At 40.1% G+C, this 22,867-nt stretch overlaps 1 protein-coding gene across 1 annotated transcript in view; it reads right to left on the minus strand.

Moving 5' to 3' along the window:
- tafa3a (TAFA chemokine like family member 3a) overlaps nt 1-22,867 on the minus strand; it is a 94,038-nt gene that overhangs the window by 18,577 nt on the left and 52,594 nt on the right. The window contains exon 2 of the mRNA XM_056364915.1: nt 18,388-18,500. Coding sequence (XP_056220890.1) covers nt 18,388-18,499 — 112 coding nt within the window. The 5' untranslated portion in view covers nt 18,500. The remainder of the gene's footprint in view (nt 1-18,387; nt 18,501-22,867) is intronic.

Consider the following 22,867-nt stretch of genomic DNA (forward strand, 5'->3'; position numbering starts at 1 on the left):
ATTGGATTACCGTATTCAGAAAAGATTGACTCATTTCTACCCAGCTGTAAACCTGCTGAGCTGACAATCAGGCCCAGCAAGACCCAAAAATAAGCCCCCGTATGAGAGAGACTGAGGCAGGAGTCTGGTTTAAAGGCAAACTCTATTATGAATATCGGTCAAGATTACATGTTACTCACCTCCTCAGTTAAAGAAAAAAAAAAAGAAAAGAAAAAGACACTAATTGAGACAAGGAGATTCTGTGTTATATGGCTCTTCTTCTCCAAAAATGAAGGCTCCGCTATGTCTGTGTATACAACAGCAATAAGGAAAATTACAATGTGAAACATGACAGGAGTTGCTGGTAGTGATGAGCCCACAAAGACTTTGCCGTTGCCTGCAGCTCTACAGAGCTTTCAGGTCATTGGCGTTACAGCCCACACGTTTACTGTTCTGATTCACCCTTGCAGCTATAATCAGTGTTGTTCCCAGATGCAGAAGCCAGCTGTTTTTTCAACAAAAAACACTGATAAACCAGATGTATGTGCACAAAACAGAAGACAGACGCAGTTAGGAACTAGCTGGTAAACATACTGGAGCATTTAGCAACTAAAGAGCCAGATATTTCCCTCAGGAGCTGGTGGAGACCAAAACAGAGCTAAAAACAAAGAGTGAACATTGTCCCTAAATCTGCCAAGTGGAGTCCAGATGAATGATAATGTTTCTTCATGTTTGCCAGATCAGTAAACAGGCACAGGCTGGCTAACACATATTTACAACAACTTCTAAAATGATAATGATAAAATGATAATGTGTCAGTGTTGTATTTACAGCTTGCTGCCCCCAAGTGGTGAAAAATATCAATGAATACAGTTCGAATTTTATCAGCTCAAACCGCAGAGCACAGCACATAGTGTAGAATTTGCCAGCTGACCCATCAAACTACGTGTCATGGTGGATCTGCTTCTGTATGTTACGCAGTTTGCTAAAGCAGCTACAGGAATTTCTATTGCTGCTTTCAGTCACACTCAAAGACAAACGTCTTCACAAGATGGTCTTCACCTGGAAAAATTACAGTGACGATTAATCTCTTGTGGCTGTGTGACTAATGAGTGCAACCTGTCACAAGTTAAAAAGAAAGCAGCGGGAAGTTTGACACACCACCGCTTCAAAATGTTTTTTGTTTTTTCTTATGTATAGCGTCTCAAGGGGCTTTACAATCTGTACGGCATGATGACACCATCTGTGTTTACACAATAGAGCAACAAAGTAGATTTACAGTTTGGACAATCAGGGTGACAACATTATAGATTATAAACATTAATTAAGAATACGATCTGGGAGGATCTGAACCACATGACTTCCTCTCCACCATGAAGAAAGAAGACAGACTTCACAAACATACAAGAGGCAAAAACCAAGCACATCGTTCACACGTCCAGGAGAAGGAAAACAACACACAGAAGGAAAGAGAGAGAGACGAGGTTGCTGGGACTCCTGGAGGACGAAGGTCCACAACCAAAACATCTGAAATGAGGCACCAACAGCCAGGAGAAGGAGAGAGAACCCGGGACGGCTGACGGTCCAGAACAGACGCAGAGACAGCCTGACTGAAAAAAGATGAGATGAGAGAGAGAGAGAGAGAGAGAGAGAGAGAGAGAGAGAGAGAGAGAAGCACACAGCCTCGATGCTCGTGTGCTTGAGGGAATAAACAAACAGATGGTTAGAGAGATGCAGTGTCAGAAAGTTTACAGTAATCTCATCGGCAGGACCACATGCACTGTACTGTACGTACTAGGTTTAATGGATTCATTGAGACTGAGACTGATGGGAGAACGGTAACAGGTACAAGGCCTGAAATAATGAAACTGAAAGTTCAGGCGAGTTCTGAGTTTTGAGTTCTGCTGCAGTTTAAGAAGCCAGTGTCACCGGTAATCACTCGCCGAGAGCAGTTAAAGTGGATGGACTGATTTGTCGAGTGGTAAATACATCAGCACCAAATTTGAGAAGGTAGTAAACATAATGCACGTGATAGGAGGAGACACGCAGATCAGAAAACACTATCCCATGTGATACAATTAGGTCAAGCTGTCACCACTGTAGTGAGCAGGTTCACGCACGAACTGGGTGAAACCAACAGTATCAATAAGTGCCTGAAAGGCTTTACTGCGAAGATCTGAGGCCTTATTCAGGTGAATATTCAAGTCGTCTATAATTATAAGCCCATCAGAATGAAGGACAAGGTCTCAGATAAATTCTTGTAAGGGTCAGGTGGTCCGTAGAGTACCACAAGGTCAAAGTCTGTTGCCCTGGATAAAGCAATGCTCAGCTGATGCAGATGGTTTTAATAGACGAGCCTTAACAGAGTTAAAAGTAAGATCCAGTTGCGTTACATGGAAAATAGACTTGTAAATGAAAGCAACATCTCTACCTTGTTTATTTGTATCCTCAGGTGAGGAAGCTACAATTAACGGTGAGTAAAAGTCATATTGGACAAATATATGAAATTTACGCTTTGGTTAAAAAAAATATTGGGATTTCCTGTAAAAGGAATACTAATGGTATTATATCCAGGGGTTCAGGACTCCTGTGAAAATGACTAAACCAAGAATCAAGCCAACCACAAACTGCAACATGAAGCTTTTGACAATATACAACATGAGCGTAGCATGGAGACTTTCAAGTACAAAAATAAAGTGCAAGCATTGTTCACTCATCTGTCTTTATTCTCAGGCCAGTTTCCTAGAAGAAAGAGCAAATTTTCTTTTATTTTCTAATCTTTTACTCAGTGAGGACAATCTTTAGAGAGACAGAATATAGAAACAGATGAGCACGCTCTCACATTCCCCGAGTGTATGCTTTAGTGGTTTAGATGAAGTCCATGTCAGTACCATTCATCTGGCTGCCACAATGTTAGAGCCCACCACTGACTGATCAATTGGAGTCCCTCAAGGAATCATACAGCCTTATAAGTGAAAGGCTACTGAAGTTATTAAATCCAGGGACAGCAGCAGCTGCAGCAGAGAGGCAGAAAGACTTATACACAGACTCAAAGCCCTCTGCAAAGAAAGTGTTGTCTTGACACGGTTACTCATTCTCTAGACAGTCACTGAAAATGTAATAAGGGATCTTCAGACACATCATCAAAGGACCATTATAGTCTTTTTTCCATTTCATCACACATGTTTTTCTGTCACTTCTAGTGTAGGAGAATGTATGCATTTTTTATCATCTCATCTTTACACTGCAGGTCAAACATTTTTCATTTTTCTGCATTCTTTTTCTCATGACCTTCATGATGATAACCCATTATTATCTATCACTACACATATTTTGATCTGTACATTCAGATCTGCAAACATCCTGTATTTGAAGGCACACTGTTTAAATAAAAGAATTTACGACACATGAAGAAGAATCCTGCCAATTAAAGCTGCAATTAACATTGGATTTTATGGACAATAACTTGGAGAACTTTGATTTGTCAATTATTGGTTAAAAGTTTTATTTTGGAAAGGAATTAAAAATCACATCTTTCTTATTTGTCTTTAACAAAAGAAATAGTAAAACACCTCCGGTTGGACTCTTGCACTTCTCCAATTTGTGAAATAATATGAAAAGGTAAAAAAAAAGAAAAAAAAAGAAAAGAAATTATTTCAAAACAACCTGGCATCAGTATTCTGACCTTAAGTCCCAAAAATGATTTCTGTTTTCTCATTCAAGTCAGAGTACTAGTATTTATTGAGTTGTTTTCTGTGGCTGTGTGAATTTAATTGATCCCAACAAGGTCTGAAGGTATGGACAAAATGAATTACAACTCAGAATCTTGTCAGTGTTTTTATTACCAGTCCCATTTTGTCTGTATGATCATCATTGGCAAATGAGAAACTCTGCATAAAGACTGACTCAAATCGCAATATTAAACTGACATGGCCGCAGCTAATGATATAGGACAATAGCCTGTGTCATTAGCACTTATCACGCAGACAAGTATTTTTCCAAACATCTCTTTTCGGAACAAACACCTGGGTCAAGCTCATCAATGGCTGAGGGGAAGTCTTTCTGTCTGAAAGCACAAAAGCGCTCATGCCCAACTCTTTCTTCTTCAAATTTTTTAACAGAATAGCTTTTTGGTTTTGGTGATATAATTAGGTTTACTGGCAAAGTTGTTCTGACCCTTGACGTTTGAAAAACCTTAAAGGGAGGACGTCAGGTTGGAAGACTGGACATATGAAACATAGGACACTGACCCAGGAAGCCAATATGTCCTGCATCCTGTTATAGTGGCTAAAACAAGTCGCACTATGGACAAATGTTTTGATGGGCAGGTCCCTGTTTTATTTCTACCTTGCTCATATTTCTGGTCATGCTCACAAGGACATACACAAGCACATGGGCAGAGCACAACACATTCCTGACAATGGCTTGTTATACACCTCAAGGATATACAAAGAAACATTTTGGCACAAAAAAAACTGAATCAAAGCATGACCTTAAAAAAAACTCTACAAAATATCTGTAATATTAGGGAAAGGTCATAGTTTTAAGTAAATATTGAATAATAAACATTGTCAAAATCTTTCCCTTAATTGAATGCTTTGAGTTGCCAAAACATAACTGTAAAAATGTTTTGGTTGCCATGAACACATATGGGAACAAAATCAAGATGGTTCTGGGAGTGACGGTTTGGCAAATATGTTCGGTAAAGCTTTTCCTTGTTTAACATAATCCCACAAAACATATTTCCTAATGCAAAGTAGCTGTGTATGAACATATGACAAGGTTGTCATAGCGAATGTTTAACTGTATGATCACAGGGGCAGGAACTCAACAAGAGCCCAAAACTTCTTGCCGTGGCTTTAAACGGATGGAGAATCCAGAGGTTCTGATATACATTTAATTTAGTTTTCATTTCATTCATTTAGGGTGAATTGTATTCAACTTTGCTTTGTTATATAATTAAGATCAGTGGTTTACAATAACCTAGATAATGTTATAGCATGCCTGGAACTGGATTTTCTGAGGGCTTCATCAATATGTCTCCGTGCCCAGATTCACCATGTCTGTGTTGGGCTCCACAGAGGCAGACAAAAGAGAAGCTGGAGATCCCCTACTCCTGTCTCTGGTCTCTCATCTGACACGCACACATGCTGGTTATCTGTCAAGCAGATGTCATATCTGCTCTAAACGGCTGACATCTCTGCTCTCCAACTGGATTCCCATGTTTTTCATCTTGAGCATATTCCACTGATGCCTTTCAGGGCTGACTGACAGGCATGGTGTCATGAAACACAGGATTGGTTCAACTAAAAGGGGATGAGGGTCCCCAGTTAAACTGTACATTTCTGCAACAATGACAGAACCACAATGATCTGAACGGCAGACAGATCCGTCTTCATTAGATGGAGGAGACGACAGACTGTGTTAAAAGTAGAGCAAGAAGCGGAGTCTGAAAATAAGAAGAATGGTTTTGCTTAAAATTGCTCGTAGCTGAGGATCAGAGATCGTTCTCCTCTAAATCAAACTGTCATGTAATTACATTAGCAATGCTGCTAACTGAGAGGTATATTTAAGCAGTTGCTCTAAATCAAACCTCGCCCTGGAAAACAATATTATCTCGTTAGTGGTGAGGCAGCCACCGGCACTGATCCCCTGTTGAATTGCGGGACGCCTGAGGACACTATTAAAGGAGCATCTGACCTGTCCACCCACTGACAGCTCAATATAAATGTTCCTCTTTTTAATAGACCATCTTGCTGAAAAATATGTCGACAAACCTTTTAAAAAAGCCATTTCAGGAGAACTCCAATGGTTCCACCCATTACATTTTATGCTCCAGTCCATTCACATAAACTTGATGCTCAGCCTCGGTTGCTGTTTTTATGGTCCGATGTGGACACTCGGCGCTGCACTTCATTCCTGGGGAGATGTGAGCCAGAAGGCGGAAAGTCATGGAGCGCAGCCGGAAGACGGAGGCAAGCAATTGATAGACTGCATTTTAGAAGCTTATATTTCACTTTATTCAGTCAGGATCCAGCCTCTAGTGAATAACTACCAGGCCATAGCGTAGCATAACTTTAAAAGAAAAGAGGAAACTACCCAAGGCTGAATGGCTGACGAGTTTCCCTCCTACATCCTTCCCAACATTGCCTGAATACAGATGAACACTCATAAATGTCTGTTAGGATTTAAATTATCAAACTGCATGGAAAAGAGGTTTCAGGGGACAGTTGTTAAGGCAAATGTGTTAAATTTACGATTGGGGGGCTGCAAATCTGTAATAGTAAGTGCAGGGAATTAGCGTTTAGAGAGGACATTAAACTTTCCTGACATGTTCGCAGACATCTTGAAAGAATACTATGTGCCAGTTTAGAGACAGATGTCGAGCAGTTGGAAAGCCTTCACCGCTACAACAACCATCCCCCAGAAGGAAAAAGAAAATCCCCAAGATGACTGTAAGTTGATCATGACAAACATTTTATGTGTCAGAGCAAGCTGTAGAATATTCTACTTTTGATTAGACTGTATATATTTAAACGATACCAAACACCAGAAATGAGAAAATGAAAATGTAATTACTTCAAGCAGCTACGCCGCATATTAGCATCTTGTGGCTCCCCGTTTCGGGTTTTGGGCCTGCAAGTGACTGGTTTGGTTCACTCTGACTGCTCTTATAGTGTTTTCAGCAGCAGCAGGCAGCTGCTTCTAGTTAAAAATCTTTAAAAACCCACTTTACACTACCAGCTCAGCACCAAACAGCGGAAAGAAAAAGTTGGCAACTAGCTGTTGAACATAATGAATGGCACAGCAGCGGATACTTCCTGAGGATCCCCCAGGAAAAACAAGCTGCAGGAGAAGCCGCTGGTGCCCTACTACCGCTGCTCCATCAACACTGTGCTGACGTACTGCATCTCTGCGTGGTGCGGCAGATGCTCAGCAGCGGACTGGAGAGCCCTTCAGAGGGTCATCAATACCACCCAGAAGATCATCGACTGCTGACTGCCTTCTTTGGAGGACTTATTCAGCTCTCGCAGTCTCAGCCGAGCAGCCAACACACTGGACATCAACTGTTTGACCTGCCGCCCTCTTGTAGACACTTCAGGTCCATCATATTACGGACTAACAGACCTGCAGTACAGCTCCTACCCCGGAGCCACACGAGAACTCAACACTGCCAAACACTGACTGTTTGGGACCAGTGTGGCTACCTGTACTACGATACTTATAATTACATTTACAGAGGTCTGACTGCACTACGACCACTATACCACTATACTGAATCTCTATATTATAACAATCTATAGCATTGTTTTTGTAGGACAGGTTACAGCAAATATAGACATTGTATGTTCTATTTATAAACAGTATCTTATATACTTTAAATTAGTTTAGTTTCAGCTCTTTTCTATTTTTAATTGCTGCTTGTTATGAGTGGAGTCAATAGAGGAATCTTGAATCTTAAATACTGGTCAGGAGTTGAGACTAAAAACAAGCTAAAAGTAGAGTGAATATAGAACTTGGTTATTATTATAACTACATTGCTATCATACTACTTAGTAATTACTATTATAAAGACACTACTGCTACAACACAAACACACACACACACACACACACACACACACCCTAGCCACACTTAACCAACACTTAATCTAACCTATAATCTTCGCTCGCTGCCTCGCCTCACCACATACATCAGTATTAGTTTCATAATATTGTCTGTACCATAATGCCCATTTACCCATTACTGACATTATATTATATTAGATTATTAGATTATATATTGATATTATACATTATTGATATTACATATATGCACTTGTCTTGTGTGTCTGTTTGTTTTTTCTATAACTTGTCATACTATTATATCAATATGCTATATGTTAGCACTTGTCTACTATGTCATTTTATATGTTTATCATTTGATTTGTCACAATATTTCAGCAATAAAAAAAAAAGAAAGAAAAAAATAATAAATTCAACAGGTCACCAGAAACATTACTCCTAATTAACGCTAATGTGTGCGTTGGCTGTTTAGATAGCTAAAGTTCGACATATCAGCTTAAAAGGTGATAATAATGTGAGTGTTGTATTCACAGCTTGTTTCCATTGCTCCAAAGAGGCCAAGAAATCAATTACTGCAGTTTTAACTTAACAGTATTATGGACATTTGTAAATATTTTACATTGCTAAATATTTTTTGTGCTTTATAAATGAATTGATTTAACATAACTTGACTACAGGCACTCTGAGGGTTTATTCACACTTTTCAGGACTGATTCATTGTTGATCAACCACCATTTCAGTTTTTGAAACAAGGAGCCTGTAGAGAAATGTACATCTTTTTGTGTCTTTCAAACTTTTATATGTGATTTTTTTTTCGCTTGAACTCACTATAAACTCAGCAGGTGGATGTTGGTCTTTGAAGTCTGTAATCCCCTCGCACAACAGGAATCATCCAGACATCAGGTTGTAAATATCAAACAGGTTTGATAAGACAGGGGCAGTTCAGTTCAGTCTGTGGTTAAGACCGAACTCGTAAACGCATCAAACTACCAGAGTATCTGCTCAGACCATCGGTTTAGACCCATTTCCTCTTGGTCACCTGCCTTATATGAAAATGTTATATGTTGGACTCTGACACGCTTGCTTACAATTAGAGTTAAAGCAAGTAGCACTTCTATATGTGAGTATGTCCTTTGAATTGAAAAACCTTTCTTCCAGATTTCAGTGCATGGAAATCCTTTACTGTGTTCTTCGTCCATGCGACTGGCTCTAACGCGAACACGTCTCAGGCTTCTCCAGGTACGGCTGCACCTGTCGGCCTCTCTGTCTTTCATGACTCAGACGTCCCTGCCAACTGTGGATCCACTCCATAGACATACACTGTGTGCGTGCCACTCGAGAAAACACCACTCCAACCATTTGTAGAGCGTTTAGTGTAACACAACTCGACTTAAGCATAAACATGCACTATTTTTATAGCCTACAGTGGCTCATTCAATATGAACAGAACAGAATTTTGCAACAGTAACACTTTCTTTTATTTTAGTGGGGTATTTAGTAAGACTCCAGATGTAAATGAGCCCAGCCACACTTCATCTGAAGTCCCACTAAATCCGATCTGAAACCAAACTGTTGACACGTGTCGTCCGTTTAGACTCTTATACGACTCTTAAATTACTCATATGAGAATATGGGAAGGAGTTAGACATCTTAAAATTCCTGGATCAGGTCTTTGTAAAGAAAAATGCAAACTACAAATTGTCTGAGTGACATAGGGGAAGTGATTTGTATTAATAAGCTCAAGGGCATCAACATGAGGTCAGTGATAGTCAACATGTCCACATTATAGGACCAGCAAAGACAAACTAGAAAAACACATATATTGAATGTTTGCATCCAAATCAAGCACTTGGTCTAGAAAAGAAGGTACATTTGTGCTACACAATAGTCATGGTCAAATAAACAAAGAGTAAAAAAATATTGCAAATATTAGTAAATGTGCAAAAAGTAAATGTTCAATATAAAGGATTAGAGATTAAAGAGCTGTGAGCTCATTCATTTGATTCAGCTGTCGCACACATGTCCTGGACTCTACTACTACTAATTCTACTTGTGTCAGTTGTTTCAGTGGCTTTTTATCCTGAAGAAGGCAATATGTGTCAAAACATTAATTAATGTGACTGAAAATTAAAGAAGTGTGTCAGAGTTATGAGTGTGCAGCTTCCCACTCTCTTTAATATTAGCAACAATACCAGTGTCTGGCAACAATATGTTTGAAGGCTGAACCATGGCACTATTCCTCTTTATGATACATAAACTGTAATAAGTTACTAATTTAAAAGTTAATGTTACATAGCAGCATGAATCAAACGGCCTCTCATATAACACAGTCTGTGGAGCAGTGAATCACCACCACTAACAAATTAATCACCTCAAAAATTCTTCTGCACATTAAAATTTCAACAGAGCTCAGAAACCCTGTGATAAAAAATGGAGCCGTGGCCCATTTGAAAGGCGACTGTACCTCCTCGCGCTAAGCTTCAACCAAGCATAGACCATTAACAGCAATACAATTGACTAACTTTAAAGGAGGTTGCTCTAATTGCTGGGTACGGGCAGGCTTTTAGTTCGTAAGACCCAATTACCACCATGCTGTTAGCACTTCTCCACTAATTGCATTCATCAGCTCAAATCGTTATCACCGGGCTCTCCTTCGATTTCTATCAAAATGCAAAAATTTTCTTTTGAGTTTCAAAATAGCTAGAGGTAAATCATAATGTGGCGAGGGAAAACGGGTTTACATTTGAGCTGTAATTAAAGAGGGAATGGAGATGGAAGTATGCTGGCGTATCTGATTCTGACAAAGTACAAACACACAGGCAGATTTAACTCTAAATTATTGTTCCAGACAGTGTTTGCTTGAAAACACTGATCAGATGTGAAATGAGCATTATGTAGGCAGAGTACAGACACAGAGATTAAGTTGAATTTTTGCAAATTTAGTGATTGACAGTTGATGAAAACAAAGAGGAGTCAAAATACACAGCTAGAAATAAAGCATCGTTTTTTTATATGCCTGCTTTCTACCCCTCCATGTGATGAGAGAATGAATGGAAACAGACCAAACCTACTGAGGTAAAGAGACCATAAAGACAAACACACTGTAGACACTTCCAGGATTGCTACAGAGCAACACTTTTGGACTTAGCGTGTCTTTTGTGGATCCACAGCACCAGCACAGCCATTACTGTATTGTAATAACTCCACGGTAGCATGCCACGATGAAGGGGGACTTGATAGTGTCAAATCCAGTCAAGTCAAATTTTATCACGAATCACAAGTAGCTTAACGATTTGTACAGCATATGACATCCTCTGTCCTTAGACAGTCAAATCAAAGAGGAAACCCCCCCCCCCCAAAAAAAAACCAACAGTAGTGTTTGGGATCCCCTGAGCTAAATCACCTTATTTAGAGGTAAAACTGAAAGTGGGTGCATCAAAATCTTAGTGAAAATACCTTATTACACAGGAAAGCTTTAGCACAACTTCAATAAGGGCCCTGACAAAGCAACACTGGACATCCGCAGACCTGTTTTCACATGTGCAGTCAGCCGGAACGGTTCACACAAACAATCCACATGGTCATAAAGTTTGAGCTGCACACTTGCAGACAAGGGCAGATCATGAAATTTACTGTATGTCACTTGGACCCTTATGACTAGTTGGACACGGAAGGTATAATTTGAGCCTCTGCACATTAGGTCAAAGTTAAACAATGAAGTTTGTTCCTTCATTTTTTTTTTCCAAATAACTTGAAACCTGAAATGAGGGTTTGTTAAACGTCTTTTGTCGACACATTCCTGTAGATCTTGGAAAGTTACTTGATGTTGTAATGTTATCATTACAGATAAAAATGACAGTCACAATTTAAAAGATAAGTTGTACACAACTTAAAGCAGATGTATGAAAAGAGTGTTTTTATCACTGTGACAATAGACATGATAAAAAGAACAAGCCGAGGAATGAGCTTTAATTTCCTCCGAGCATGTGAATAAAACTATTGATATTCTCTCAACACATACACAATCCCCTTGCTCCTCTCTGTTGGCAACATAACCGCACACACAAAGGATACAACCAAGGCCACACGTAGCCACTCATGGCTCATCTATACAGCTGCCATTCAGGTGCGTATAGCAGAAGACGTTTGATGGTTTTCTAATCTCAGTAGCTGCCACTGGGAGATGGGGCGGACTGACCCCTGTCATCCCCACAGTGCATCTCAAACAGCCCCGCATCTCCATCTCAATCTCCCTCTACTCGCTATCTCCGTCCACCATTGTGTCGTCCACCTGCTCTCCAAATGTCAGGACGAATGCTCCGCAGCAGCATCCCCCACACATCCCCGGGGTGGGGGTGACCTGCTCTGCCGCTGTTTGGTATAATGTCATGCTTTCCCTGGGCAAGGGTTCCACGCTGACCTGCTGTGTGTGGAGTGTGCAGGCAGATGTATGTTATCACACAACAACAGAGCTCCAGATACAGTATGTACTGCACCACAGGCCTCCTTATGGGCCACTGAACCACAGGAACCCAAGCTCCTGATGAGAAATGATGAGGTAGAAAATGTGGGTGCTGTTGGTTCAGATCGAAAACCCACAAAATGTTTATTCATTTGGATTCTTCTGCCTTAATTTGTGTAGATCGTTTAAAAAAAACGAGGCACTAACTGACCTGTGAAACAGAGGCAGTAAAACCAATGGTTTTTTTTATAGTCAGGAATAATTTGTCCTCGCTGCTCTCCTGCTCACTCCTGGTCCCTTTCTTTATCTCGCTGTGATAATGTCTCCTGATTGATACTTGATAATTATTTTACAAAGTAGAAAAAAAGGGAGGCCCAAAACTGACCAAATATATTGAAAAAACATCAATAAATAATATAATTAGTTACATAATTAAAATATAAAGTATAAAGGGAAATATGAAGCTTTATAAAATATACTTTTCATTTTACCACCTATGATTGAATAAATGCAATAAAAAATTTTTTTCTTACTAACAAATTATTTTTTAACTCTGTGGGTTTTCTTTTCTTTTCTTTCTTTCTTTTTTTTTTGGTATTAGCACACAATTCACACCCAGTATTTTCTATTTTTGTCCCCACATTTCCAGTTTTTCTCATGCTGATATGATAATGAGATGGCTGTGCCCATGCACGCCCAGAGTACTGACGTCTTAAGAGAAGCGGCTACGGTACCGACACTCACTCGTGCTGGAGCAAAAAGCATTTTCCACATAGAGCACCATTATAAAAGAGACATTTGTTAAACCATTTCTTAAACTTATCACTCTTTTCTAAATGTTTAATCCATGAATGTTTTATGTTTATTATGTCACTCCCAGTGCCTTGAAAAGTGAGTTTTATTTGCATTATTTCGTCACAATGTAAAGTTTAGTGGGAGCACGTGCGGGGTTAAGCCTGCAGGGGGAACACTGTGGACGTGTGCAGAAGTGGGCCACGCAACATTGGAAACAAACCACAAATGGGAGCCAGAAAACTTTTTGACTCATGCGCTCGGTGAGCAATTTTCATTCAAGTGAGTGGGTGCCATCTTTGAGCCTGGTATGTTTTCATTTATTTATTGAAGGGGACTGTGTACAATGTTACACAGACATATTACAACTTTGATGTATTTTACCAGAGTTAGCTTAAGGCTAATTCTCATCTGCAGCCTTGCCGGGTCACAATTAAACAAACACGCACAGTGACACACTAAACAAACAAGACACATAATACAAAGTTACACACAGCGTCGCACTCACCATGTTGGCAGCAGGTGCATGATGGACAAATTAAAAGCAGGGATATTTCAATACTACCTTAATAAGATTATCTTCATCTTCAAGTGCTATTCATCTTCATCAAGTACCACAATGGAAGAGAGATTTATATTCTTTTTGCACTCCATTTCAATTATTCAACGAGCAATATTATTTATTGATGTCTTCAGTTATATTTTTGACTTGTCTGGGATTGTTCTCCTACATTGTGTCAGCTTTGGGGCGATATAGTTGAATACAGACGGAAGCAGAAATCGGTTAAGTATAAAGAGACAACAATGCAGTATAAAAATAACTTCTTTTATTTATTAATCTAGCAATTTCCTTTTAATATTTATTTACTGGTATGGTGAAAAACAAAAGTTCCCATTGTTCGGGACACAATGACTTAATCTACTCCAGAGCTATTCGAAGTTGGACTATAACAAATGATGTTATTTTGAATTCCAAAGGTAATTGAATCCCTTAAACACTAAAAAAAAAAAAAAAAAAAGCATGAAAAGCTCGCCCTGCATCCTCACAGCCCTTTATCCCTCCAGGCTGGCACAGGGAAACAACTCTAATGTATCTAGTAAGCAAATTTTACTTCACAATTCTTATTAATGTGACACATCTTAATATATCTTTTCTACAAAAATAATCAGACTGGGACAGTAGGGAGGAAAAAAAAAACCTTTCTTTTGGATTCTGCCATTAATTTGGGCTCCGGAGAATCAGTTTGTTCCTAATATGAAACATTGGAAATGAAGAGGGGAAAAAAGTTAAAGCCAATTTACATAGAATACAAAAAAATCCCCTAAAGCATTAAAATCAGCCTGAGAATGAGCCATTAGAGTGCATCACACAGTTTTTTAGAAAGTCTCTAACATAAGCAAATATGGAAATATTCAACTGAATTCAAATGAGAGCAAGTGCACAGTTTCATCTTATTAATAAGGCAGCATTGCCCCTTGTGTGCATGTGAATATAGAACAGGACCTTGATTTAAACCCAGCGTAAACCTGAGCTCCAAAGTCATTTTGATTCCAATTTGTGGAGCTATTCATGAGCCATGTGGCTTAATTCCTTATATTTAAAAATGTAAGAGAGTTTACGACCTGTAAACGGCACTGCTTACAGCGTTTTTATCTCAAGAAGAGGGAGCTGCTGCCACGTTGCATCACACAGCCTCAGTGGGAAATGTGTTTTTCACGCCTGTTTTCCTCTCTACCACATTTCAGCATTTGCCCTCGCAGACACTGACCAACAAACCACAGAGAGCTTGATTACTGTTTTTTAAATGAGACAGAGTGAGTTACTAAGAAGAGCAAAAAAAGGACACAAGTATCTAAATAGCTGAGCAATGAGGCTCCCATTTGACCTGGTCACATCATCAGTCTAAATCCTATCGACGGGACCAAAACAAATTGTAGGGCCGAAAGGTACTTGTAATCGCACTCAGTCTCTCCGGACCGCTCCCCTCTCGCACCCTCTCTCTCTCCCACTCTCCACTCTTTCATGACTAGCTAATGAATGTAGATGGTGCTCTGGGGGATGCAGTGGTCTTATTACAGGGGTTATGTGTGCAGGCTGTAAGCCCAGCGTGCTCCAGTCAGGCTATGGTGAAAGGTTCAATTGCTTCAGTGAAGCCCCCACCTCAATAAACAGAAGGGCTAAAGAGGTTTGTTTATTGGGCCCACCTTGACGTGACCTCCGTAGCTCAGGGACAGGCAGCGTGATTACCTTAGTGTCAGTGCCGCCCGGGGAGAATGGGGCCATGGTGCTTTTGTTGGCCTGCTCTCTCTCTCTCTCTCTCTCTCTCTCTCTCTCTCTCTCTCTCTCTCTCTCTCTCTCTCTCTCTCTATCGCTCTCTCTCTCTCTCCCCTAATAAATCACAGGAATAAGCGCACAAACCACAAGAGTGGGACAAATGCAAAACCAAAGAGAGAGTGATGTAAGCCTGAAGATTAAATGGTTTATCCAGCATATTTTCAGTCAAACATTTGGGATTTGCTTCTGTACTGTCAGTCCACAGCTTACTCATCAAATACATTCAGTAAATAGCTATTAAATACATTGATTAGATGATCACATGAGGAGGTGAAAAGTAAATATGAGATCCTCCGTGAATGATGCTACATGGTCAAAAGTATGTGGACGTCCGAACATCATACTTGTGTTACACGTGACTTGCTGGACACCTCATCCCAAAAATCAGTTCATACGCTGCAACAAGAGTCTCCATTCTTGTGGGGAAGGTTTGGAACGTGACTGGATGGATTTTCTCTCATTCACCCAGAGGAGTGTTAGTGAGGTCGTACACTGATGCTAAGCGAAAAGGTCTTGGCTTGCAGTCGGGGGTTGCAGTTCATCTCCAAGGTGTTGGATGAGTCTGAGGTCAGAGCTCTGCGCAGGCAAGTCTGGTTCTTCTACACTTAACATTTATTTATTGACCTGCCAGAGTCACGTTGGAAAGGAACAAGAAAGGAACTTTCATAAACTGTTCTTTGTACACTGTATCGTGGAACAACAATGTTCGAACAGAAAAATACCAAGCATACCATGTTTTGAGTATAATTCATGTGGATTTTGGACATAACAAAAGAAAATTAAATGGAGTTGGGCCCCCTGGCTAATGAAGAAAGAAATGTAACAATAATGCAATACTTACACATACAACATAATTCATTGCTGGTGAAGTAAAAACTCGAAATAGAGTTAACTGCTGTCACAGCTTTGTCTTCTTCTGTCCTAAATTGAAACACACCTCAACAAGGCACATGCAATAATCCATTTTGTTTCATCTAATGTGTATCTTCTCCCCATGTAGTGTATCCTGTCATGGCCCTGGATTTTGATGCCCCTATCTAAGTCTCTTGCTGGTCATGTTTTTTTTTTTTTTTTTTCAGCTAACATGGAGATGTTTCCCTCCAGCCATTGTGTGCTGTTTGTCCTCCAGTGGAATAAGACTCATTATTTCAATGTGTAGTCACAGTTTCTACCGTTACGCCCAGGGATCAGGCCATCTCTCCATTAAGGGAAATAGCTTCTGAAAGGTCTTGTCCCCTGCCACAAACTCACACACACACACATACACACACACACAGCGATGCATGCACACACCTACTGTACTGCAGTGGTGTAGCGTCAGGACAAGGAAGGCAAACAGTGCTTGACCAGTTAAAGCTAAAAACAGACATCGATCTGAACAATACTGAGGTGGAACGATATCTCCCTTTCCATCTCACAACAGCGTTCTGTCCTATAATGGATCTGTTATTTCCTGTTTGCATTCATCTTGTAATTTACTGCCCTCTTGTGGCCACAGGAGGGTACTGTCTCTGGATGCTAGCTTGACTACCAGCCGTTGGATCTACCTTTTCTTGCGGATAATCCTAGGATGTTTTCGTTTATGTTGTCTTATTAATCACCTTGGTCAACATGTGACGATGAGGAGTTTGTGTGTATTGTGGAGAAGCTTTTAATAACTGCTTTTGCAAGGAAAGCTTTCGTAGACATTTTAATTCTGTACTTCTATTTAGTTATCATAATAATATATTTTCCTTTCTATTAATCCAGTTGCAGGGTTCTCTGTGTGTGAGTTCGAGACAGCATATTGAGGAAGGAAAATAAAAGACTGTGCTTTGTCACTGGAGTGTGTCATTGGAAGTAAATGGTAAACATTTTGAAGATTATCATAAAAGTGATGTTTAGATATTTTTTTCCTCTATAGGCTACTGCAGATTTGATGTTTCGTGTCAGTTCAAAAGGAATAATCCTGATACTTCTTCAGCCAGGAAGGAGAGCAGAAAGGTGAAGATGATGTCCAGGCAGAGTGCAGCAAGATGCAGGAGAGAGACTGTCAGCCCAGGAAAGACAAGCACCACAAAATCATTAGACAGGACAGGCCCTAGATTTAAGAGAAATCTGTTACTACTTGGTTCATGAAAAGGTGTGTCTGGTCCGTGGGGGTGGGGGGTTATTTAGTTCTTCAGCTCTGCGTGGTTTTTTATCTTGTGCTTGCCTATCTGTAAGAGTCTCCGCTGTACCGGTATCGCTTTTTTCCCTGTGATGCTTGACTTGCGTTACTGCTACATCGTTGAATTCCCTTGTGCAAAAAAAGAAAAACAAAGCCTTACAACACATCTTTACCTTGCTGGTGAGCAGAGAGCAAGAAAGCTCAGCCAATTATAACAGTTTCTTTTTGCAAAGCAAGTGAGGTGAAGTGTGGCCAGCACATGAGACTGACCTGCACCGTGAAGAGTCAGTTGTGACATACTGTATATGCTGTACTAGTTCATCAGGATGCAGTAAGTGAAATAATAACGTGATGTTATAATTTACTCATACAGTACAAGTTATTATATGATATTTGTTATGATGCATTTTGATGCTTAATCTAGATTTTTTTTTTTACTGTTGAAGGTGAAATTAAATGGCTCTAAAAATGTTTCCAGGCTGCATCTTCCTTCTTTAAAAGCAGTTAACAGGAGATAGTGTGTTTGACTCCACATACAATCATAACTGAGAGGTTGTTGGTTTAAATCTCTGGGAAATCCACAACCAGTGTGCAGAGAAAGTCAATGAGCAATGCACTGTCTTCATCAACAAAGTCTATTATTCAGCAAGACACAGAGTAAAGATAATGTCCAAATATGTGAGAAAGTGTATTTGTTTGCTTTTCTTCTGAATGCCATTAATGCCCATGAAATTTCTATCCTGCTGGTGTATTTGCCACAGTCTGATGCCACTGCTGTCTGTTCTCCTGTTCCTCAAAAGCTCCCATTAAAAACAAAGAAGAAAAAAAAAACATTAAAAACTGTTTCCTGGATCAACCTTTTTTTTTCAGTTTTCATGAGCAATGGCCACAATAGAGGAAACATAAATAAATAAAATTATACCAGCACATTTCTTTATTCTGCAGTTTCCACAGTAGAAACTGTTGATCAGCCAATAGCACACTTTGGTATGTATGTGTGTATATTATGTATATTATGAATGAAAAATCCTTTATGAATGAAAGTACCATGCTCAACCACTAATCCCTGAAAAAATAACAATGAGTAACATGTGCAGTGTTGTACCTATGTGGCTTCTGTGTGACGATGCACTGGTCAGTTGTCCCCAGAGAGACACCATACAGATGGTCAGCAGCAGCGCCCTTCTGCACATGCTCTGTAGGTCCCTCTTCCGCATTCTGGAAAAAGGGCAAAGACAAAAATCATTAGCCATTTTTGCATCACATGAACACTAAGATGTGCAGGATGGCTCACTTGGGCTACTGCCAACGAGCTCCCCAAGCTTTGCCTTGGCAGTCAGAGGTGGTCAATTAGAGTAACTCCTGGAATCGAAAAGCTTGGATCTACAGTGCTTTAACTGGACGCCTTGGCCGTGTTAAGGATTAGCCTGCCGAGGGCCACGCACAACAGGGTTCCCCATGATGCACAAAATGCAGCTGCATACTGCTGGGAAATTTCAAATAACACATACCGATGAATGCTTTCCATCAGACGGAATTTAAAACACAGAAGTTTAGCAGCAAAATTGGTTCTTTCAGTGCAAATGCAGGAGTCAGTGGGTTTGCCTATAGGGTAAAGTAAATCTGTGCTAATTTTTTTTTTATTAAACTTTGCTGAACTCTGACATGCAAACTCACGCTGCGGACCAATGGCTAGCCATCCTGACAGTGCTGACCTTTGAGGAAACAGAGGTAGCAGCAGAGAAAGCTATCGTAACTCATTAGATTTGTCACACAGTCCAGCTTTATTTAACCTCCTCTGCCAGAGTTGAACTACTCCACAAAAGAGGAATGGTTTACAGACAGTGAGACAGGACTCAATGCCACCAACAGGGCTACCGCTTTTGGTTAAACTCTGTGAACTTACTGTCCTTTTAGAACCGAACTAACAAGCTGACTAGCAGTCAGTTTACAAGCTAGTTAGCTTAGAGAGCTTTTTCCCCTTGTACTATGACTTTTTATTGAACGAAATGATGTAAAATCCCAAGAACAAAATGCCAGAAGTAAACAGCAGGCTACAGACTAGATAGAAAGAAGGTCAGGGAGCTAATTTACATTATAATTAGCGAACATATTCCTGACTGGCTAGTGTGTTAGCCAATAGTTTGCCAGCTACAACAGTTCTCCCACTAGCCGTGCAAGTAGTCGCTACGTTTCCAAAATATTTTGCCAATTTCGCTGTGCTTCATTCCTGTGTGGACCTTACTGCACCATACAACCCTCTTTCCCCTTTAATATCATGCAGGGATTCAAACCGCGTACGCTTTCTTTACCAAAATAAATCAAACAAGTAACATATTGGATGCTGATTCAACAAAATTTTGGGTTGCATTCATGTGTAATTATAATAGCATGCACTGTATGTGTTGTCTGGCTACATTCTTGCAGACACATTCAGTGATAATTTTAGAAACTATAAACACACTGCAATTTATAATACCAATTTGGATCTGGAGACAGAGAGCAAATGAAGTCTCTTTACGCTCTCTGTCTCGTCTCGCCCACTTGCTGTCATCCTGCTACCTGGGAGGTGAGTAATGCTGTTTGTGTGGTCTGTCTTAATGTGCTCTGCTCAGTAATCTTCTTGTACTTTCGGCGGGCTGTTGTTCAGTAATTCTCTCCATCTCCATCTGAGAGGCCCGTGGAGAGCGATACAAGCAATGCAATCAGTAGCTCATCTTACTGCCAACAGAACTGGCCTCCTCTCTCTCGTGAGGAAGCAGTCGCAAATCACAGCTCTGCTTTGAACTCTGTTCCAGTGCAGTCAGTCAAATTAGTAAAATGCTTGGTTTCATGCAAAGAGATCAATTCTTGCTTATCTGGCAGAGACTTGCATGTGAGGGAAATGTTTTGCTGTGACTGCCTTTGTACTGACAGCCAGAGCTGGGTGAGATCTTAACGGGAGGCTCTAATTCTGTACAGTCTCAGACAGCTGACGCAACTGGGATGTTATGAGCACAGACACAGTATCTGTAACATCACACACAGATTTATGAAGGGACCAGTTGAAGCCTGGGGTTTACATTTACACTCATTGCCATCTGGACAGGTGCTGGAGCCAAATAAACCAGCTTTGGGCGAAAGGGTTAGAGTCCGGATGGACCTGGGGTGAGGTGAAGTGAAAAAGCAGCAACCATGAAAGTTGACTGTGATAGGCTTAGACACCTGTCAATCAAGACAAACTTTGGCTACAATACGCATCTATCTAATCCTCAATATTCAGCGGGAAAAAAATCAAGTTTCAAGACAATCGCCCAGCAACATTTTGATACGTACAACATGACTCAAATGAATTGAGTTTCTGTTTCCTGAGAGAGGTTGGGACTTTCCACACATGCTTGGATGCAAGACTGCCAGCTAGAAAACATGGATGCTAACAGTGCAGGTTTTTGGATTAGTCTAAAAACCTGCTACTATGTGTTTTATGAGGGAGAGAGTAAACTCAGCAAATTTATTAAGCTTCAAGGACAAGCAATGCATTTTGGTAAGAAACGGTGACACACACCACGAGGTACCTTTACCGACTAGAGACCCATTAATGGACTACGCTGTGGTTACCCACAGACATTGTCTGAATTTGTCTGGCTTCTGCAGATTGTAATGTTACAGAGGAGACACACACCTCGGCATCCTCAGATCTTTTAGTTTGTTCATCAGGGTCTGACCAGTTAAATTAACTCACACTGAGTTAGAGAACTAATTTTCACCTGCAGCTCCTGTAGTTTGGTCCCGTACCAACACACTGCAGCTCCAACACCAAATCAGATGAACTGGTAACATGATTAAAAATAGATTTTTTTTTTTCACTTTGGCAGAGTGAAGTTGGAGCACTGCTGCAAATACAGCACTTATAATGTGAGTCCTGCTTTAGAGACCAGCTCAGCAGTTCCACTTCACTTTCAGTTTATTACCTTTAATTTCTTCCACTTCTGTTTATCTTATAAAAGACAAATTAAACCCACATTAAATATTTTAGCCCGTCCACAATCTTACTTTTACTTATTTGCAGTTAGCTTACTGATAATAAGACGAGAGAAAACTAATAAATCTTTCTGACAGCTGAACTCCAGAAATAATTGGAATTTGAGAGCATGCTGCCCTGCTTGTTGAAAATGAAATGTCAAGCAGTTAGTCTGTGAGTGTTTATAGATTTTTGGGTATGGACAGTAGCACGCCTGGTTTTATTCCAAACTAGATTCAAATGCACTCTAGCATCTAATCCTACAATTTGCATCCTGTGTCTGGTAGTGTTCAGGTGGCTTGTTGGAGCAGGTTAACAGGAAATTATTCCACCTGATGGACGCGACACTGAGACCAGGTGGCTCATCACAAAATGGCCTGATCAGGGTAAACCTATTTAGGCACAGGTTAGGTCTGATTTTAACATGCAGGAGGCACACATACACATTTAGTGTGTTGATCAGTTTGTATGCAGGTTTGAGTATCATGTTATCTACATTGGTTTGTTCACAGCAGGCCCCACACATATTCTCCAACCTGTGAACCTTTTGTGCCCTCTCAGAAATGAATGTTAAGTTAATATATCTCACATTTACAACCTATCCTACTGTGCATGTATGAGGTCTGAGCTTAGCTTAGATGTTTTCTGACTGTGACAGTTTATTAACCCTATATTCATATTGAATGTAGAAGACAGAAAACATTCACATTTCATTTGTTTTCCCCAAAAACATGCTCTTGTGCCAATTTAGGTATGACTCATTTGTTTATAGACAACTCAAAGCACTAGGAACAGATCGACAGGTCAAGAATGACAAGACAGGACATTTTCACTTTTCCTATATTTAACCAAAATTGCAATCTCAGTATTTTGAGAACCAAAACTTAACCATAACCCCCTGATCCACGCCGACCACCTCCTTCCGGCTTTTGTGCAGTACAAGTGTGAAAACCAAACTTTGCCTGTGAACATTATCCACACATCAGTGAGGTTTCCTCCCAACATGCAACAGACAGCTTTGGCTGACTGCACCATGACCACCAGAAGAGCTAAATTAAGTGTGAACACCACACATTAACTCACTCCTCACGGAACAGGTGCTGGTTAGATCTGGCTTCTCCACAAGAAAATGTACGGGAGCCACGAGAGGCAAGAGAAAAAAATCTTCCCTTTTTGTCAGGATTTGTTATAGTACGTAAATATTGTTTGCTAAGGAAGTGTTTTGGTTTTTTTGGAATATTTATTTCAGCCACAAAAGGTTGTGACAAAATGAAAATAAAAAGTTAAATAAGTCAATAAATTTATCCAGATTTGATCCCAAGTCTCCGAGGTGAAAGTCCTGTGTTTAACCCATTCATCCACTGTGATCTGCTCAGTATGTGGGTTTGTAGCGTTTTATCGCATCGCACCTGACTTCCTGAAGCCTCTCTGGCTGAAAGACTTTGCCAATTGAAATACATCTCTAGCCAAAAGAAAGACATGACAATAATGTATGACACACAATATATGTACCCTGTGTTTCGAGTATATGGAGAACTTAAAAATCAACTGGGAAAAAAAAGAAAAAAAAGATGAATACATTTAG

The sequence above is a fragment of the Seriola aureovittata genome, chromosome 2, assembly GCF_021018895.1.
Source record: "Seriola aureovittata isolate HTS-2021-v1 ecotype China chromosome 2, ASM2101889v1, whole genome shotgun sequence".
NCBI lineage: Eukaryota > Metazoa > Chordata > Actinopteri > Carangiformes > Carangidae > Seriola > Seriola aureovittata.